Source organism: Danio aesculapii, chromosome 5 (assembly GCF_903798145.1).
Source record: "Danio aesculapii chromosome 5, fDanAes4.1, whole genome shotgun sequence".
Taxonomy (NCBI): Eukaryota; Metazoa; Chordata; class Actinopteri; order Cypriniformes; family Danionidae; genus Danio; species Danio aesculapii.
In genome coordinates this window covers 67,511,164-67,532,405 of record NC_079439.1, presented here as the reverse complement: position 1 = coordinate 67,532,405, position 21,242 = coordinate 67,511,164, and the positions used below count along the sequence as shown (strand labels likewise).

The 21,242-nt window shown below is 33.4% G+C and overlaps 1 protein-coding gene across 1 annotated transcript in view; it reads right to left on the bottom strand.

Moving 5' to 3' along the window:
* The window catches only part of kntc1 (kinetochore associated 1), an 81,054-nt gene that overhangs the window by 18,238 nt on the left and 41,574 nt on the right, over positions 1-21,242 (bottom strand). Inside the window, exons 35-50 of the mRNA XM_056458763.1 lie at positions 18,791-18,954; positions 18,612-18,716; positions 17,300-17,428; positions 14,418-14,534; positions 14,158-14,267; positions 13,774-14,002; positions 12,522-12,611; positions 12,249-12,417; positions 9,798-9,856; positions 6,581-6,797; positions 5,290-5,363; positions 4,013-4,223; positions 3,612-3,724; positions 2,484-2,539; positions 2,138-2,216; positions 88-212 (exon numbers count right to left, since the gene is read on the bottom strand). Coding sequence (XP_056314738.1) covers positions 88-212; positions 2,138-2,216; positions 2,484-2,539; positions 3,612-3,724; positions 4,013-4,223; positions 5,290-5,363; positions 6,581-6,797; positions 9,798-9,856; positions 12,249-12,417; positions 12,522-12,611; positions 13,774-14,002; positions 14,158-14,267; positions 14,418-14,534; positions 17,300-17,428; positions 18,612-18,716; positions 18,791-18,954 — 2,047 coding nt within the window. The remainder of the gene's footprint in view (positions 1-87; positions 213-2,137; positions 2,217-2,483; positions 2,540-3,611; positions 3,725-4,012; positions 4,224-5,289; positions 5,364-6,580; positions 6,798-9,797; positions 9,857-12,248; positions 12,418-12,521; positions 12,612-13,773; positions 14,003-14,157; positions 14,268-14,417; positions 14,535-17,299; positions 17,429-18,611; positions 18,717-18,790; positions 18,955-21,242) is intronic.

Genomic DNA, 21,242 nt, shown 5'->3' with positions numbered 1-21,242 from the left:
TGCATTAACATCAGATCACATAAAATGGTCAAAGGTCTGTTCTTATTATACAAACAATGTAAATGTAATATTATTGATGCTGCTCACTTGATTTTGCTGCTAGGCTGGTTGGAAAGCGTCTCCAGAGTGGCAGCATCTGTTAAGTGAGTGAGACAGAGCAGAGCACGACTGCGGTGCTCAAAGGTCAAGCGAAGACCTGATCCTCCCAGGGGCTGGACAGAAACACCAATATAAAGCAGCTCACATCTTTACTTCTTTCCCAAAAAACACAAATGCCATGACAGTTTATTAAAAACGAAGACATTTACTTTCGTGGTAAGCTATGTATACAATTTTACAATGGTTTCTTTGCAAGGTTCATACACATTTTATTACTAAAACTTCATTACTTATCCAGAACTTTCATATAAATTTTCATGTTTCATGTAATGTCTACGTATAGGTGGTAAATAATAAGAACAACAATGCACCTTCAAATATATTACAGCACATCATAAAACACGCAACAATCGATTTAGTTTAAATGTGTTTTTACATCTATGTAAAATGTATTTAGATAATGCTTACACCGCAGTAATAATACAGTGAGAGTATGTTTTTGGCCAAGGACAGAATAAAAGTAAAGACAACTAGCCTACACTCACCGGCCACTTTATTAGGTACACCTGTATGACTGCTCATTAACGCAAATTTCTAAGCAGCCAATCACATGGCAGAAACTCAATGCATTTAGGCATGTAGATATGGTCATCGTATACTTCCAGCAGGATAACGCACCATGTCATAAAGCGCGAATCATCTCAAACTGGTTTCTTGAACAATGAGTTCACTGTACTCAAATGGCCTCCACAGTCACCACACCTCAATCCAATAGAGCACCTTTGGGATGTGGTGGAACGGGAGATTCGCATCATGTATGTGCAGCCGATTTTCTACAGCAACTGTGTGATGCGATCATATCAATATGGACCAAAATCTGAGGAATAATTCCACAACCTTGTTGAATCTATGCCATGATGGATTAAGTCAGTTCTGAAGGCAAAAGAGGGTCCAACACAATACTAGTAATGTGTACCTAATAAAGTGGCCGGCAAGTGTATATTCAAGTATACAGATATTTGATAAAACTTCAAAATTCCATGAGGTTTTTCATAACTGTATGAACCCTGTCTTTCTTTTCAACCCATTTCAACAATTGCCACAAAGATTATTACAAGTCATTTTGGTAATCTGATAAAAGCTTATTTGTACATGCTTGGGAAACAAAATTTCCATTTCAAGTTTGGTTGATTAGACAAAGTAAGAGGCTTAGACGTTTCGCTCTTTCTTTAAAAATACTGAACCCTTATATAAAATCTTGCTGTGAAATCATTGACCAATGGCATTCAAGCCAGAGAAATTTCCAAAAAGGACAGGCTCCTCACTCTATTTAAGTGAAGCAGAGCTCAATAAAATGTTTAAATTAAAAATATTTATATATATATAAATATTATATATAAAAATATATATAAACATATATAAAACATTTTAATGTGTATGAATTGCTATTTAATTAAATTAGTTTTAATGAGGATAAAAAAAATAATTTTTATACATTTTTTTTATGATGTATTTAATTTACATTATTTTACTATATTTTACAGTTTTACAATATAATACATGACATTTGTGGGGGGCTTTTTAAAGGTCACATACACACTTTAATTTAATTTAAATCTAATTTAGCATTTTAATTTTAAAGGTTCACGATCAGTTAAAGATTTGTCTGAATGAAGTTGCTGGAGAATTTTTTGCAGTAATATCACAAAAATATTTAAGACATATAAAACCAAACGGTAAGACTTTAATACTTTTTTTAATGTAGTGAATTAGGAATTTTAAGACTTTTTAAAACTCGCGGCCAACTCTGTGGTTCATCATTTTACAGTAAAATAGCACATGGGTTCCTAATGTGAAAAGTAAAAACTGTCATTTGACACTTCAACAAACCCCAGGCTAACACTTCTGGTTTCTTCTCAGTGTCTTTGTAGTTCAGTTTCTCTTTACCGAAAACATTTTTTGGAGACATATTTATGATGAAGTGATTCTGCACTCCTCCCCAGCTCTTGCAATGATAGGATCAACAAAGTCTGATTACCCATGTCTGTGAAGTCAGGACAGGACTGAGCAAACGGGCACTTATATCCATGGGATGCATCTGCAGCAAATAAACAACTCTGCGCAATAAAGAGTAAGAAAGGGAAAAAAAATAAATAAATAAAAATAAAATTAAATAAAAAATTTAAAAAAAATATTTATATATATATATATATATATATGTGTGTGTGTTTTTATCTACTTGAATGCATTACATAATATTACATGGTATTACAATAATAATAATAATAGGAGTAGTAGTAGTAGTAGTAGTAGTGCTGTTTCTGCTACTACTACTACTACTACTACTAATATTAATATTAATAATATTTATTTTGAAGTGGTACCTCATGAGATCAGGATCATCGTTTACATCAGTCACGTTGTCCTGATGATTGATGTCCTACAAAAAAAAAACAGTAAGAATTTAAGTCTTGTCTGATAATGAACCTTCGCAGTAAATTCACATGTAATTGTTATTTTCTGAAAGCTGCAAAAAGGATACCTGGAGACTATAAAAGAACCTGTGATAAACAAATTATATGAGCAGCACACAGAATTCAAAACTACCATGAATACCAAAGCTCACACCAAAAACAGTCAGTAAAACTTTGATTTAAAAAAGTTGCCCTAACTGCAATATATATATATATATATATATATATATATATATATATATATATATATATATATATATATATATATATATATATATATATATATATATATATATATATTCAATTTCACCTGACGATTTAAATAGTTCCATTTGGGAATATTTTATTAATTTTAGACTGATTGGGATAATTTTGTAAGAGAGTGAATGATGCATGAAGTGTAAAACATTACAAGCATAGATACATAATAGAGCAAATATATAAAATAATATGCGCTGCTTTATTGTTTTCAGGGTAGTTAAATTGTATTCAGCTACACAAATTGGAAAATTCTAATATAAAACAACACTACCAAGACTTTACGGTTTAAACAGTTTAATAAAATATTTTTTTATCAAAGTGACAAATAGTAAAATGTCATGTGCCAGAATGCTTTAAACTCTTAGGAGTTCCAAGATGTCCAAATGATAAACTTTTACTCTAGTAAAAGTAACTCAAAAAAACTATGTATTTTAAACTGTGTGGCTATTTAATTCTAATATATATAGTAGTCTCAACTCAACATAGCAGATCCTGCGATGTGACTATTGCGGAAGCGCACATTGCGATATCAATGCTTAAACAATATATTGTGCAGCCCTACTAGCTAGCATAAAACACTGTATTAAAATACCATCTGTTAACAGTATTTAAACCAAAAAGGTGCTAATATCAGTCAGATCAAACTGTTCAAATCCAAAACATGCTTTAATTCTCACTATGTAAACCAGTCTGAGAGTTACTGTAGTTTTACACATGGAGCAATAATTAAGGGGATCCACTAAAACAAATGTGTTTGTGCAAGTACCATATCTATACCTTGCCATTAGACTGCCCTGTTTGACACAGCCACTTCTCCAGAAGAATATTCCGGATCTTTAGAAGATCAACACCATTGATGGAAGCGATCTCGCTGGCCACGCTATGAATATCTGTTCAAACACAGAAAAAAGGGATAGAGTTTAAAATAAAAATCTCCACACCCACACACAAACAATTGCTAAACAACATTGTTTTGGTTGTGTTTGGCTCTTCTCCTCAGTGCATATGACTGTGGTTTGATGTCGATCCCAAATACCTTAGGACAAATAATTTTAAAGGTTTTTTTTTTTTAAATGTGAATTTTGCATTTTATTTTGGTTAATGAAAATGTTTTTTTTGGACCAAATTTAAATTTTTTTGACTAAATTTTCATTTACTGAAATATCCTTGATTCATACCAGGATAAGTCTGCCCAGCAGGGTTTTTCATCCGGTCCAGCACTGAGCTATGCTCAAAGAGAGCTACAATAAGACGTCCAGGCAGTCCTGTAAGTTTAATAAGCTCTGGAGAGCCGAGCTGAGATGAAAGAAGAGCGTTTTCGGTGGCCGATCGCTGATACTGCAACTGCAGCTTGGAGATCAGCGCTTCACCCCGAGCCTGCAGACTTTCCTGGTAAAACATACAAACAAGACATGCTTGTTGAAGAGACAGCGATATAATACAATGATATCTCAAATAAATGAAGTAGTTTCAATCAGTGTTGTCACAATACTAGAATTTCTAACTTCGATACGATACCTTGAAAAATATTGATATTCGATACAGTTTTTGATACTACAAGGAAACCACAAAATTGTTTATACAACTCTACATATCGGCCTTTCATGTGCTTTGCTAAATTTTTAGCATTACTGCATTTACTTAGCACTGCTCTGTAGCAATGCTTGAATATTGGCCTGTTTGTGTCCTTGTTTATTTGCTTGTTTGTTCACAAACCGAAAACATTCTCATTCAAAACTGGTCGCGGGGGTTCAGCACTTGCCATGTTCCCTAATTCCGTAGTCCACGTATAGAGTGGATCGGTACTGCCAATATCAAAAGCAATATCATATCGTTTTAAATATTCCAGTATCGATACTCATCAAAATATCAATACTTTTGAGAACACTAGTTTCAATTTACAATTTGAAATATTGTGGCTTTTACAATTTATCCATGGTAAGCGGCTTTGACATGATCTACATTGTAAACAGAACTATAGAAATCAAGATGAATTGAAAATATGAAAACAACGATGGTTAAAACATCAGATCATTGCAAAATAAACTAACAAAAAAAATACAAAGAATGTTAAACTAAAATTAACGTTGAACAAAGAACTAATTTTTCCTTCATGTTTTGATAAATAAGAAGTCATCAAAGTATAAAAACATGCAGTGAACGTGTCTAATACTACTGTTGGAAGGCGCTAAAAATCAATAATATATAGTACTTTTACATTAAATTCACTGTTGTTAAGTCTGACATTAAAATGTTCGTTAAAATGTCTCTGACCTGACCTCTTAAAATTAGATAAGTAAAGACAAAACAAAAAAAGTCTACGTTTACCAGCTGACTCCATTCATATTTCTCCATTTATGAAAAAAAGCATAACAAATAACATTTACAAAGTGTAGTTTTACATAGAGTGCTCACCAAACAATATGTTTATATTTTCTTTGTGGAGTCAACATACCTCCAGAGTATCAGACTTCAGCAGCTTGTGTACAAGATCCAGGCTAAACTTTAGGAAATCAGTCTTTACTGCACCTGGAATGAAATAATGATTATGGCGATAAATATTATGATAATAATTAATAACAACAACAAAAACGATGACAATAACAATAGTCCTAATAGCATTAACAACAATAACAATAATAACAACAACAACAACAATAATAATTATAATAATTATTATTATATTATTTAAAAACATGAATAGTTATTATTATTATTATTCGTTTTATTGTTGCCAGCAATAATAATTATTATTGCATATTATTAGTAGCATTAATAACAATAATAAAAAATAATAAAAACGACAGCAATAACATAATTATTAATAATACATAGTAATAATTAATATTATTCATTATTAATAACAATAATAATAACAATGCGCTAATTAAAACAATGAATATTTAAAATAATAATAATTATTATTACTGTTAATATTAATAATAATAATAGGGGCTGCACGGTGGTGCAGTGGGTAGCACGTTCGCCTCACAGCAAGAAGGTCGCTGGTTCGAGGCTCGGCTGGGTCAGTTGGCGTTTCTATGTGGAGTTTGCATGTTCTGCCCGTTTTTACGTGGGTTTCCTCCGGGTGCTCCAGTTTCCTCCACAAGTCCAAAGACATGTGCTATAGGTGAATTGGGTAAGCTAAATTGTCCGTAGTGTATGTGTGTGAATAAGAGTGTATTGGTGTTTTCCAGTGATGGGTTGCAGCTGGAAGGGCATCCTCTGCGTAAAACATATGCTGGATAAGTTGGCGGTTCATTCCACTGTGGCGACCCCAGAATAATAAAGGGACTAAGCCGAAAAGAAAATGAATTGGTAAATAATAATAACAATAATACTAATAATAATGAATAATAATATTAATACACTAATTAAAACAAATATTTATTATTATCATTTGTATTTTTATTACTACTATTGCTAAAATAATAATAATTATTATTATTATTAAAAACTAATAATTATTATCAATATTTTTGTTAATAATCATAATAATTATTACTGTTGTTATTAATAACAATTATTATTGCTATTAATAATAATAAATTTCATGTATTTGTTTGTTTTTATGACCACAATGCCTTTGCTCAAGTACACATCCTCAGACACATCATACGCGAGGGAAAAAACCTTTTGTAACAACAAAATCACACCTTGGTCTGCTCCTCACTTAATGTATTTTCTAAGTCAATGCTTGTCCACTGGTGTCAGTAAAACAGTATCAATCCCATCGGTCGGCTCACCTGCTGGAAGATCCTGAGCGATTTTATGTACTGTGGCGGCAGCAAGCTCCAGATTCTGAATGCAGAGCGCATGCTGAAACACACTCTCAGTCACACTGCACAACTCTTTGCTGGAGCCAAGATGCTGGATTTTCTTTGTCTGGTCCATCAGCAAAGGCAAGAGACTCTTCTTGAACACATGGTTTACAGCTAAAACATACAGCTTATCCAGATTAACCTGGGAAAAAAAAGCAAAACATATACAGTACAGCATAAAAAAATGGAAATCTCACTTTTGTATAGTTGATATTATGTTATAATGCATGGAAGGATAACGGTTTCAAGGTTCATCCACTAAAATTTTCTGCCAAACCATTTTTTTGGGGGTGGGGTGGGGGGTTACGTGTTCTTCACAACTATTTATGTAGTTTTTTAGGGCAACAGTATCTCCAGCAGAATAGGACAATCCATATCTAAAGCTACTGTCCAGCCCACGATTTAGAAAACAATAAAAACAAATCGCTTATAAACCTACATCCAAGAATGCTATGGTGAACAGTGGCTTCATTTATATCCCCAGAAAAGAAAGATATCCAAAACATGCCTTTTCAAGTTGTAAAGAAATCAGTGTTTTTGAAACTAATGAAGACAGCAGAAGTCATTGATTTATTTGAATTATTTAGCCTGACATGTTTACTGCTCCAAAATATGTGTAATGTTTCTTAAAATAAAATATATTGTGTTCAATGGGGGGGAAATTGTTGTTGAAATATGTTCCAAATATGTTGGATGAACATAGAGCAGTAATCACAATACCGTGAAACCCTGATATTTTTATTCAAGGTTATCATACCGCCAGAATCTTATACTGGCCAGCCCATGCATAGTTGTAATATTCATGTACTGTAACTTCTAACCCTTGTCACATTTGTTTGGTAAATGCTTATAAAATTGTGCACATAATATCATAAATAACCACCTGAAAAAATCAGGTCAGTTCTGTCCGCTTCTTAAGTTCAAAGCATTTCTCCCACAAACAATATAAAGCACGTTTATGTGAGCACTAAGGGGTCTGTGGAAACATTTGAAAGGAAAAATGAAAAAAAAACATAATAAAACTAAATGTATTAAAACTGTGATGTGGGTTATGAATGGAAGTTAAATAACATAAAACAGTAATACATGTATAACACCCTGAAAAAAAAAAAAAAAAGGTAAATAAAAAATATTAATACATGTAGACAAAGGCTCTTACAATATGGCCTTCATAAAGTAACATTTCAGGTTAATAATAATGTATTAATATCATTAAATATTAATTTATTAAATACAGTAAAACTGAAAAATATAGGATTGTTATTGAATGCTCTGCGTTTTGTTGATTTTTCTCAACTCATAGTAAACTAGAGTCAAATATGAGTTCAATTTGATTCGTTTAAAACATTTTCCCATCACACAAAATGTTTAATGAAAGCTAGGATTGCTTGTCATCATTTTGTTGAATACCAAACCATAGGCTATTTAAAAAGTATACAGAAAGCCCAAACAAACTCCTATTTAGATATTTTGGGTTGCAAAATGTTATTTATAAGCCCCAAACCCCCAAAATGTGGGTATGTTTTCATGAAACCATATGATAATTAAAATGAGAATTAAAAAAATATATATATTATTAATTATATATACTTACCTATATATATATATACATATATATATATATATATATATATATATATATATATATATATATATATATATATATATATATATATACACACACACACACACATATATATATATATACAAACTTATCCAGCATATGTTTTACACAGCAAGTGCCCTTCCAGCGGCAACCCATCACTGGTACACTCACACGCTCTCATTCACACACACACACTACGGACAATTTTAGCTTACCCAATTCACCTGTCCCGCATGTCTTTGGACTTTTGGGGGAAACCGGAGCACCCGGAGGAAACCCCAGCGAACACTGGGAGAACATGCAGACTCCACAGAGAAATGCCAACTGACCCAGCCGAGGCTCGAACCAGCGACCTTGCTGTGAGGCGACAGCACTACCTACTGCGCCATCGCGTCGCCATATATATAAATATTATTACAAATTATAATTTATAAAATTACATTTAAATACATTTTTAGGGCTGGACTTATCACTATAGGAGTCTGCATGGTTTCTGGTGCCAACTATTATGCCTACTATAATATTACTGAAATACCAATGAAATATGACCAAGCTTTCATTTCAGTCTACAGTCTAATCAATTTCAGTTTTAATAATTTTACCTACAGTATATTGTTTTCTTTTAATTATATGAGGACTGAAACCTTAAAAACTAGTACACTGGCAAGGCTGATACTGGGAAAACAAAATGCTTGCCTGAGAATCTGTGGGTTAAAACACCACTCAGTGGCCCAAAGCTGTAAATGCATCTAGCAGATCTGATTTAATGCATTTAAAAGCTACTTTTAGCTGGCCTCCTAATGTATATTAAGGGCTTTTTAGCAGGAAAACCCTTATGAACGTTATTCATAAGCAGTCAGATTGATCAAATACCTGCACTGAGTGATTAGGAAGTTAAAGCTAGTTAAAATTAGTTAAAGCTAAACTGCAAAATGAATGGAGCAATGGCTAAAGGTCCTACAGTATCTGCACTCTTGTGGACCTTACTTTGGTCCTGCCTATTATTAAGATATCAACTGTTTATTAGCACTTAAAATATGATCTTATTCTACATTCTTAATCCCATGCAATATCTAAACCCAATCACTACATAACTATTAATAAGCAGCTAATTAGTAGTTTATTGCGCAAACAGTTAATAGTTAAAGGTTTGTTAATAGTGTAAAGTGTGACTTAAAATGTTACCTCACTTAAAGTATGTGAAACTTGTATAACAAGGACACTTTAAAATAAAGTTTAACCACATTTTCACTCAAAACAAAGGCAAATACCACCAAACAAAAGGAAGAATTAATCATTTGATTTCATTAGATTTTTCATTTTAAAATAAAAATAGCAAAGCCTTGTTTTTTTGTCTATAATATATTATGTTGTACGTGTTTGGCTGCTTTTAATAACAAAGATAAACAAACTAGTATAAAGGTAATTTTATCATTAACATTTTTTAAATATATAATTTATTCATTATTAGAGCAAATAAGAAAACATTTTAAACAAAACCAAAAGTAGCTTAATAGCTCTTAAAGCATGCATTACCTTCATTAATTTACAGATGAGAAGGAGTGTTGGTAAAGTCTCCTCACTAAGTTCTGGAGCTGTGTGCACACATTAGGGGGGGAAATAAGACAAGGAAAACATCAATAACATCAAACACAATAACAAACAATTATTCATTTATTCATTTTCTTTTCGGCTTAATCTTTTTATTAATCTGGGGTCACCACAGCGGAATGGACCGCCAACTTATCCAGCATATGTTTTACGCAGCGGACGCTCTTCCAGCTGCAACCCATCACTGGGAAACAACCATGCACACTCATTCACAGACATACACTATGGACAATTTAGCCTACCCAATTCACCTGTACCACATATCTTTGGACTTATGGGGGAAACAATAACAAACAATATTAATAATAAAAATTATGATGATGATAGAGTCATTTATGACATTCAAAGTCAAATGAAATAAACCAAAAGGCTTATACAGTGCTGGGTAGTAACTGATTACATGTATTATATGTATATATAATGTATATATAATTTTATATATATATAAATGTTCTTCTAAAAGGAGCATTTTTCTGAGACTCCTATTAATTATGCTGACTGTTTTCACATTCAAGGCAATGAAAATAACATATTAATTGACATAAAAGGGAAATTACTCAACTTATACATTGCTCAACTTATACAATGATAATTTTAGGAGGAAAATTCAGACGGCACTTAGGTTTTTGCATCTGAACTCTTCATTCATATATATTTATACAGTTGAATTATTAGCCCCCTGTTTATTTTTCCCCCAATTTCTGTTTAATGGAGAGATTTTTTTCAACACATTTCTAAACATGATAGTTTTAATAACTGATTTATTTTATCTTTGCTATAATGACAGTAAATAATATTTGACTACATATTTTTTCAAGACACTTCTATACAGCTTAAAGTGACATTTAAAGGCTGAACTAGGTTAACTAGGCAGGTTAGGGTAATTAGGCAAGTTATTGTATAACGATGGTTTGTTCTGTAGTCTATAGAAAAAAATTAGCTTAAAGGGGCTCATAATTTTGACCTTAAAATGAAATAATTTATAATTAAAATGGTGTTTAAAAAATGAAAAACTGAAATAAAACAAATAACTTTCTCCAGAAGAAAAAAAATACTCTCAGACATACTGTGAAAATTTCCTTGCTCTGTTAAACATCATTTGGGAAATATATAAAAATAAATAAATAAATAAAAAATTTAAGGGAGGCTAATAATTCTGACTTCAACTGTATATATTAAGGTTGTTGTGATACCATTAATTCATGTAACGATACTATACCAGCTGGTTTCGTGATACCAAGTAGTATTGCGATACTGTAATTCACAACTCAAATCCATGAAATAAAGAAAATTGTCAGAAATACTATATTTTATATGTTATAATGGGCCTACTTCAACTGAATTAATGATTCCCTTATTTTTGAAAAAAGTATCTGCATGTCACTTCACCTAAAATGTATTCGTTCTTTTTGTTTATTTTGTAGATAACTGACCAACAAAAAATACATTAAAATAAAGATACAAATTATTCCAAATGACATTTGTAACAAAAAAAGCATTTTTCCAACCAAATTAGGCTTTATGAAGTGGTCAAAAATTGTTTCAATGTTTCCTGTATCTTTTTTTTTTCAGTCTTATGAGGTAAGAATCGAGATTGTCGCGGTTGTTGTAGCTACTAAATCATATTGGCAGGAGCAAAAATTAACTGATTCAGATTCGAACTGAAGCGTCAGAAAATGTTTTGACTATTTAATATATGTATCTGCTTTCTGTATACTTTTTAAAATATATACAGTTGAAATCAGAATTATTAGCCCCTATGTTTATTTTTCCCCAATTTCTGTTTATCAGAGAGATTTTTAGAACACATTTCTAAACATGGTATTTTTAATAACTCATTTCTAACTGATTTATTTTATCTTAGCCATGATGACAGTAAATAATATTTGACTAGACATTTTTCAAGACACTTCTATACAGCTTAAAGTGACCTTTAAAGGCTTAACTAGGTTAATTAGGTTAACTAGGCAGGTTAGGGTAATTAGGCAAGTCATTGTATAATGATGGTTTGTTCTGTAGACTATCAAAAAAATATATAGCTTAAAGGGGCTAATAATTTTGACCTTAAAATGGTTTTTAAAAAATTAAAAACTTTTATTGATGTAAATTATGTAAATGTAACGTTTCGGTTTTATAAAATTGCTATTAAGAAATGCAACATATTCTGACCATTAGTTGCATCAGTAAAGTATGTTTAAACTGGGTACGTTTTTAACCAGGTCAGATACAAAAGTAACCTGAATTTCAGTAAATTCCTAATAGAGTAATCTGTAGATTATCAACTACAATTTTCACCAAGTAATCTGCCTGGCACTCTGGGAACAGTACAGTTCAGTGAGCAAAACAACAAAACCTTCATCACGCTGATATACATACAGACAATTTTCCAAAAGGCATGGCTGCTTTGGAAGAGCAGATGAAAAGGCAAGCGAGTGTTAGCAAGAGCAGTGGGTTCAAGACTGTTCTCCAAAAGATATGAGCTCTCCAGATCAGTGGGGGGAGAGATTCGCCTATGGGACTTTAAGTGCTGGAGTAATCCCACCATCTTAAAAATAAATCACACATAACAGAAATAACAATAAACCATACACATACATAATTACAATTACATTCCTTTTTTTAAACGAATTACATATTTTACAGGCTTACCTGTCCAAGGGGTATAAGGGTTGTGCTCTCATCAGCCATCTGAATGGTTTTAAGCACTCTTTCTATCCACTCATAGTTGTATGGATTTAGCTGTACAGATTACATTCAAATTAGTAAAAAATGCAGACCATTAGGTTCATCTCTACTACACAAGATGCAACAACAAAATGGCATCCGTTTAATAAAATACTTAGTTAAACTGCAGTCACTCAACACTTTTCTGTGTATGGACTTTCATTAATTCCCAAGCGAATACGGGAGACTGGAAGCACAAGCTTGTGCAAAGTTGCTTTGTATTTCGCTACATTCAAAAGTTTGGTGACATTTGGTAAATTTATAGCTGATTGACCATGGGATGATTAATAACAATAGTTTGGCCTCTTGTTTCAATTCAAAATAAGTAAACTTTTAATGTGCAGAAATGCAACTTTGCAATAAAGCAAAGCGGATCGCATAGTTTTACGTTTTGTAAGCATTTAAAGTACACTCCACCTCTTTAGTATCAATTTACAAGTCACCTGGAGTTAAATAATCGAGTTTTACCATATTTTTTAATCCATTCAGCCAATCTCCGGGTCTGGCGGGATCGCTTTTAGCTTAGCTTAGCATAAATCATTGAATCAGATTAGACCATTAGCATCTTGGTTTAAAATCTCACTTTAAAATGACCAGAGAGTTTTAATAATTAATACAAATATCGACTGAATAATTAAAAAAATGGTAAATCTCAACTTTTTAACTCAGGGAGGAAAAGTGAGCCTATTTGCAAAAAGTGAAGTGTTCCTTTAAATGTTGAATTATGCATGTTTTACGTTTTGAATGCATTTAAACTACACCTCTTTTGAAAACAGGCTCATTTTACAAGTCACCTGGAGTTAAATAGTCAAGTTTTACCATTTTTTAATACATTCAGAGGATCTCCGGGTGTGGCGAGATCACTTCTAGCTTAGCTTAGTATAAATCATTGAATCAGATTAGACCATTAGCATCAGGGTTTAAAATCTCACTTTAAAATGACCAGAGAGTTTCAATAATTAAAACGAAGATCAATTGAATAAATAAAAAACTAGTAAATCTAAACTTTTTAACTCAGGGGGGAAAAGTGAGCCTATTTGCGAAAAAGTGAAGTGTTTCTTTAAATGTTGAATTATGCATTGATATTGTGTGCCCAAATCATAGTGCGACTATAGCACAAAATAATGAATTTCATATGAAACATGTTTTTAAAGAGTACAAGTATGCGACGCAAAACCTTTGTTAAAGCTGTGTTGAGGCTGATCACAAGGTCTTTGGTAGAACCGAGCTGAGGGATAATCTGTAGAGCGCTTTCAAGCATGTCGTCTTTTCCTCGCAGAGACTCTTGAACCCGTAGGGCACTTTCAGCATCTCCTTCGATCTCCATCTCGTACCACCTGTCTTCCTGCAGTAGCAGAGTGGTTATGTACAGATTGATTGCAGAATAGCTGTCCAGTCCAAAAGTGCTGCAGAAAAATAATGAACACAATGCAATTGGTTAATCGAAATGGGGTAAAACACCAGTCAATAAAAAAAAGAATAAAAAGTCTCCAGTATTAAAACTTTAAAAGAAACAGATTTTGTAAAGTATTACAAGAAAAACAATGAGTGGTTGACTTGCCTGCAGTAATGCAGTATGATGTCAGGAGTGATGTTTTTGTTTTTCACAAGTGTAGGAATCAAGTTTCTCTTGGTCTCTGTGCACTGCCTAAACACAGACTGGATGGAAACCTATAGACAGGACCTACATTTTATACACAAATCTGCCATAACATATTTGCTTTTCTTTTAAATGATCATTAAATAACTTTAAAATGTATAACTTATTAAATTCAAAAATGTATCAGACTTATTAAATGCGTAATCACATGCACCACTGACCCCAAGCTTGCCGAGCTGAACGCCCCACTCTGCATCAGTGATGACAGACACAAACTTTCCCCTCTCCTCTTCATCCTTATACAAAAAACTTACATGGGCTCCCACCATAGCAACAACCTAAGGAAGATAAAACAAATATGCATATATTATGATTTTGCTAAATATTTGAGTGGCGTAAACATTCTGCAGTTGGCCTAATTTAAAGCAGTAACCCTCTACTGCACATATTTTGATAGTTCATGACAAAAATTATTCCACATCATTTCTTGCTTCTTTTGGAAACATTTCATTGTTAAAAGTTATCTTTGGTTTAACCCCCCCACCCCAACCATAAAATATTCTTCACATTCTTGACAATTTTTCACATATCATATATCAAATATGAGAATAATCAGAGTAATAATTCATATATATATATATATATATATATATATATATATATATATATATATATATATATATATATATATATATATATATATATATATATATATATTAGGGGTTACACAGACTAGTCGACTAATCGATTAGTCGACCTTAATGCTGTGCCATGACGCTTTTGACTGACGTCGACTAGAAGCACTGCGCAGGTGATGTGTTTTGACCTGAACTACATGACAGCATTACACACTAACTTTACCAATGAGTATTTGTTGTGCAGTTGCATGGATGAGCCGCACACAATGTCGTTACAAAGTTCATGCGCGCACACACACAGATACACGCGCGCACACACACATGGTTGTTTTTGTGAAAAGTGGGTACATTACATAGGTTTCCATTCATTTTATACTGTCCAAACCATATATTGTATTGCTCTCACCCCACCCTACCCCTAAACCCAACCATCACAGGAGACTGTGTGCAGCTTTACTCTCTGATTAAACTCATCCTGTGAGATTTATAAGCTTTTTGAGAAATGGGGACATCACCAACGTCCTCATATTTCACCTCCTTTTTGTAATACCCGTGTCATACCTATGCCATTATACAGATTTGTGTCCTGATATGTCACAAAAACACGTACACACCGCAGCAGACACACACACACACACACACACACACACACACACACACACACACACACACACACACAGATAGACAGATAGATAGACAGACAGACAGATTAATGTACAAAATAAACCTGATTTAACGTTCACAAAGCGGGATTGAAGCATCTTCCTTTATAATTGTTCTGACACGCGGCTGTGCTGATGAAGTAAAGCTGAAGTAAATCGCTGTAATTCATTACACACGTGCTCTGTTTTAAAACATTTCAAACATGTGAAACTCACTCTTGATCACGTTTGATGATGATTGATGATCCTAGCGAACTGAACACACCTTTTATTCCCGGTTGCTTTGCGCACGTCTGGTCTTGTTGATATGATTATACACGTGACTACCAGGACATGTTAATACATGCAGCTGTCAATCAATTCGGTGGGCGGGGGGACCACACTCCTACGTAAAGTTGCGGTCGGTCTGAAAACCGCTCCAATTGGTCCACCGTTTTTATGTTGCCTAATTGAAAAAAAAAGCACTGGGTGTGTTTATATCCCCCCAATATGATGGTCTATACACTATATCTACACATATGTCTGTCCAAACAGTTTGAAAAGTAGATTTTTCACCATAGGTGCCCTTTAAAGTCATTTTTAACATGTTATTTTTCTTATATCAGCCTTCACATGAAATTTGAGTGAACTTTAAATCAAAAAAAAAGATTAGTTAGGTCGCTCCATGCAAATACCCTAGAGCAGATAATAGCCAATCACATTTACTCTACGATAGAATGTGATTGGCTGTTGTCCTCTGTGAAGCGTAGATGCTGTGACATATTTTGTGAATGAACCGTGAAGTGGCCAGCCGCGGAGGTGTGGCAAACATCAAAACAACATCATCCCTGGTGAACGCTATGATGCGCAGTGAGGAGACATCTGATAACCACGATGAGCAGTAACCGCGAAAAACAACCAACTTGAGCAGAATTTTGAGCAGCTTTCTAGCGAGCACTATCATAGCGGTAAAATATGCATCTGAGCAAGTCTTTGACAGTGTAAAAAGGCTTAACACTATAGCCTTTGTCTTTTTGAGCATTATTTTGTCATGAAATAACTTCACATGAATCTGTGTGCTGAGGACGTATGCATTACTTCTGCACTTAAATATCTGTTATTGTTACATTCTTACTAGAACCTGCAGTAATCAATGTGTTGACTCCATTTGTTTAGCAGTAAAATTAGCCAGCGCTAATGTTGCATTATTAATGGAATGAAAGTGTTGACAGTGCATATGTTTTGTCATTAGTCATTGGTAATGTTGCATTGCTTTTGCAACGTGTTATGAGCTGTCAAACAGCATGTGTACATATTTCCTGCAAATAAATCGTAAATTGTGGCATGTTGCAAAACATTTGCATCTTGTGTTTTATTGATGATGTCAGCAGCGACTAGTCGACGTCGACTCGACTTTGACAACATAAAAGTTGACTTCCAAAAATCTACCTGTATATTCATTCAACCCCTGATATGTATAGTGGTTTGATATAAGATGCGTCTAAATACTTACATTTATTATGTATTTAAATTTTGATAAAGATAAAACCAAGTTAATTGTTTAATAAAGTTTAATTGCAGCATGTTACAAAATATTACTCCTCCGGGTTAAAAGGGATAGTTCACCTAAAAATGAAAATGTCCAGTTAATTTACTCACCCACAGGTCATCTAAGACGTAGATGACTTTTTTTCTCAGTAAAATATTATAGAATTTTTAGCTGAATCTGTGGTTCTTGGCAATTCATATCTGACAATGGGTATGACCAAGCAAGAACATCTAATAAACGGCAGCTTGCTTGCTTAAACCATACTTTAGTCTGACCTTAATCTTGTCGTAATTTTGCCAGGCACTATTGATGATCTTCCACAGAATATCGATGACTGCTGCCTTGGACAAAATGGTACAAAGTCCGATGGCCAAATCAGAGTCCACCACCCTCCAGTTGAGCACCTGCAACACAACTCCATTACATGACAAATTCCACAGTGAACGTAATAAAATCATAGAAACACATTTGTATAACTGAGCATCTAATGTACAGTTGAAGTCAAAATTATTCACCCTCCTGTGATTTTTTCTTTTTCAAATATTTTCCAAACGATGTTTAACAGAGCAAGGAAATTTTCACAGTATTTCCTATAATATTTTTTCTTCTGGGGAAAGCCTTATTAGTTTTATTTTGGCTAGAATAAAAGCAGTTTTAATTTTTCTAAAACCATTTTAAGGTTGATATTATTAGCCCCCTCAAGTAATTTTTGTTTTCGATTGTCTACAGAACAAACCACTGTTATACAATGACTTCCCTAATAAAACATATATATTCTGGAAATGTTTAAAAATTCTGGTGTTTTGGCAAGAAATTCATAAATGTTTAGAGAATATATTCCACATCCCCATTGATTTTTCTTTCTCAACGCTATACTTAGGCCCCCCAAAATCCCATGTTAGAAGAAAAATCTGACAAAAGACTCATAGGATGGAGAAGCTAACAACGTTTACAGTTTACAGACTGAGGAGTTTAATGAGACAAGGAGAAAATTAGTAGAATATATTCTCCCATTAAGGCCAGACTTAATATAGAATGTATAGTCAGAAAGATGTGCATTTTATTTTGTGTATTTTTGTATTGAGAGAAATATAAAAGAGAGATAGTAAGAAGAACAATACCTATTTAAAAAATAAACAAATAAGTAAAATTTAAGATGCTTAAAGTACCATCCTAACAGTTTCATATGTATATATTTTAGAGGAAAAAGGGTGGACTGGGTGCCACAATATGGGTTAAAAAAAAAAAAAGTACACACTTGAATTGTAATTGAAAAGCAACAAATCAGTTTTATCTGTGTTTGTTTTGGCGATTATGAGTGTATTGTTTTGATTGTTCTTATAATGTCCTTAAATCATTAATGTAATTTCCGGATTTATTTATTTTGTATTTTATAATTTCTTTAATTTATACAACTTGATGTGTGGTTGTTTTGTGCACTCATTATAGATGACCCTATATACCATACATCTGTTTGTAAACTTAGAAACTACAAAAAAACTGAATGAAACAAGAAAAAAAAAAAAACAAGCAGGCTAATAATTCAAGCAGGTTAATAATTCTGACTGTATCTGTATCTTTGCATACCTTCTGTAACAAGGAGACCACGACCACAGTGACAGACGAGAGGACCGTTTTCTCGATTTTGTCCAGAGTTTGTTTGTCTCTGGCCATGCGGTTGTTAGACTGAAGCTGGAAATGAGACAAATACACAATAATCAAAAACATGAATTTTCATAATATATCTCTTAAAACTGAGTTCTCACCCTTTTGCTTAGCGAGATGTCCATGTTGTTAGAAACAAAGTGCAGGAGTATACTGCCGTAAGACTCCATCAGAAGTCGCACGGCCAGCTCAAGCTGACTGCACTCCTGGAGCATTTGCAGCATAGAGGCCATGGGATTGAGCAAAGGCCCAACCAACTCAGTGTCTGAGAAAACGAACAGATATTTTATAAATCAAATTAGTTATTAATAGAAAAATAACAAAGAATATGGCTGTCTTTTAGGAAGCTAAATAAAAAGTGTAAAATCACAATCAAAAAAAGTTTTGTTTTGCTGCTTGTTCAAGCTACTTTTTTAAAATGAGCTGAATCAACACAATTCTTAAGTAAATTTTTGGAACAACTTAATTGTTTAATGTTCAATCCACTTAAATTTGCAAACAATCAATCTGTGTTAGGACAACATGAAGGAATTAAGCTAACTTGCTAGTTTTTACAAATTTGAGTGGTTTGAACTTAAAAGAATCAAGTTGTCTCGAAAAAAAAAACCTCAAGAATTGTGTTGTTTCAGCTTATTTATTCAATTCAATTCAATTCAATTCACCTTTATTTGTATAGCGCTTATACAATGTAGATTGTGTCAAAGCAGCTTCACATAAAAGGTCACAGTAAATAGGAACAGATTTATTTCAAGTAGTTTGAACAAACAGCAAAGGACATTTTTTGAGTGCACAAATTTTGCATTCAAACATAATAAAATCACAAAACAATGGGAATATTCACACGTTTTTTCCCACATTTTGCACATCCACCATACCACAGTGTAAAAACTTTATCCTAGGTCAGCTATCGGTTCTGTCTATCTATTGTGATGCTGTATTTCACACTATGGGCCCTGTCATACACCCAGTGCAATAAGGCGCAAGACGTGTTTGGCGTGATTTGTTGCTATTTTGAGACCAGCGCAACCCTAATTTTCACGTTTTGCGCCAGGTTGTTTAAATAGCAAATCTGTTTGCACCACTTTGTGGACTATAATGGAGGTGTTTTAAGGCACATTGTTGGCTGTTGCTATTTTGAGAAACTAAAATAGACCGCACCATTGACCAAGTAAAAGCTGCTCTAAAGTCCAGCGCAGAGCGCGTTAGTTATGTGCCTATGCAGGTCCAGCTTACACGTTGCTTAATACACACATGATGTACAGCAATACACAAATATCTTTACATATGAAAAAATTAAAGGATTAAAATGTCACATAAATATAAAAACTTCTACCTCCATGCCTTCTTCACCTCGGGGGGCTTTTTTCAGTTTATTTATGACAATTGGCATTAGTATAATGTTATTATTAGTAGTAGCATTATTTATTATACGCATATTTATATTTGTTTTAATAAAAACAAGTTTAGATTTGTCCACCTTTGGGGTTTTGGAAACGTATGCATAAGCACATGGGGCATGAGAATATGACGTGTGTTTGGATATAACTCAGTGTTTTGACCACACTTCGTTATTATTGTTCATTTACTCATTTGCTGGAAATTAGATATGAATTTAGAAATAGTTTTGAAACAAATCTTTGAGCTTAACAAACTTAATTAAATATGTAGGCTAATGGATGTCTTCAGTGGAGTGCGTACAACACCATTTCCTTATCCACGAAAGTAAAGAAGTAAAGAGTAAAAGTAAAGAGAAAGTAAAGAGGCCGAATGGAGGAGACTCGTTCTTTATTCTCGCGACTGTTTTCTTGCTAGTGAAGCGTTCACTTTTTCCCATTCAGTTATTACACTTACAAAGTCCGCCATGTAAATAGCAAATGCACCATGGTGTGACACAACTGACTCTTAAAGGGAATGGGAGATGAGACTCTGATTGGTTTAATGCACGTTATGCTTAAAACACACCCATAACTCATTAAGAGAATAAGCACAACCCTGTTAGACCATGCGCCGGGGAGCAGAGCATATTTTTCCATCCTTTCCATCCACACACACCCTTAATGATTTTGCGCCATGCGCTTAAGACTTTGCGCCTGATCGTTAAAATAGAGCCCTAAATAGGGAATATGCCAAGCTAGTGTTGTTCCCATACTGATAAACTTCCGGTGACCTGTTATTGTGAGTTTTTTTCCATTTTATTTGATTCCTTTTACAGCATCGATGTTGTAATGTAATTAAAATACAATTAGTTAAATAGACTTTGGCATTCATACAGTTGCTCAAGTGTAAGACGAGACAAAAAGCAGTTTACGTGCACGCGTCCGTCAGAATCGGCAGGCTAGCGCAGAAGCTCCATTGAATATACTGGGGTAACATAAATGCTCATATAATAAAGACATGGTGGGGGGAAAGGTAATTTAATGCAGTGATTCTTGTACAATCCGAGACCCACTTTATATCGGATATCACTCAGCCAGTGGAGATCACTGATTTTAAAAGAAAACAGACCTTAAACGCGCCGATTTTGCAATTGCATACAGTTCACCGGAAGCGCTA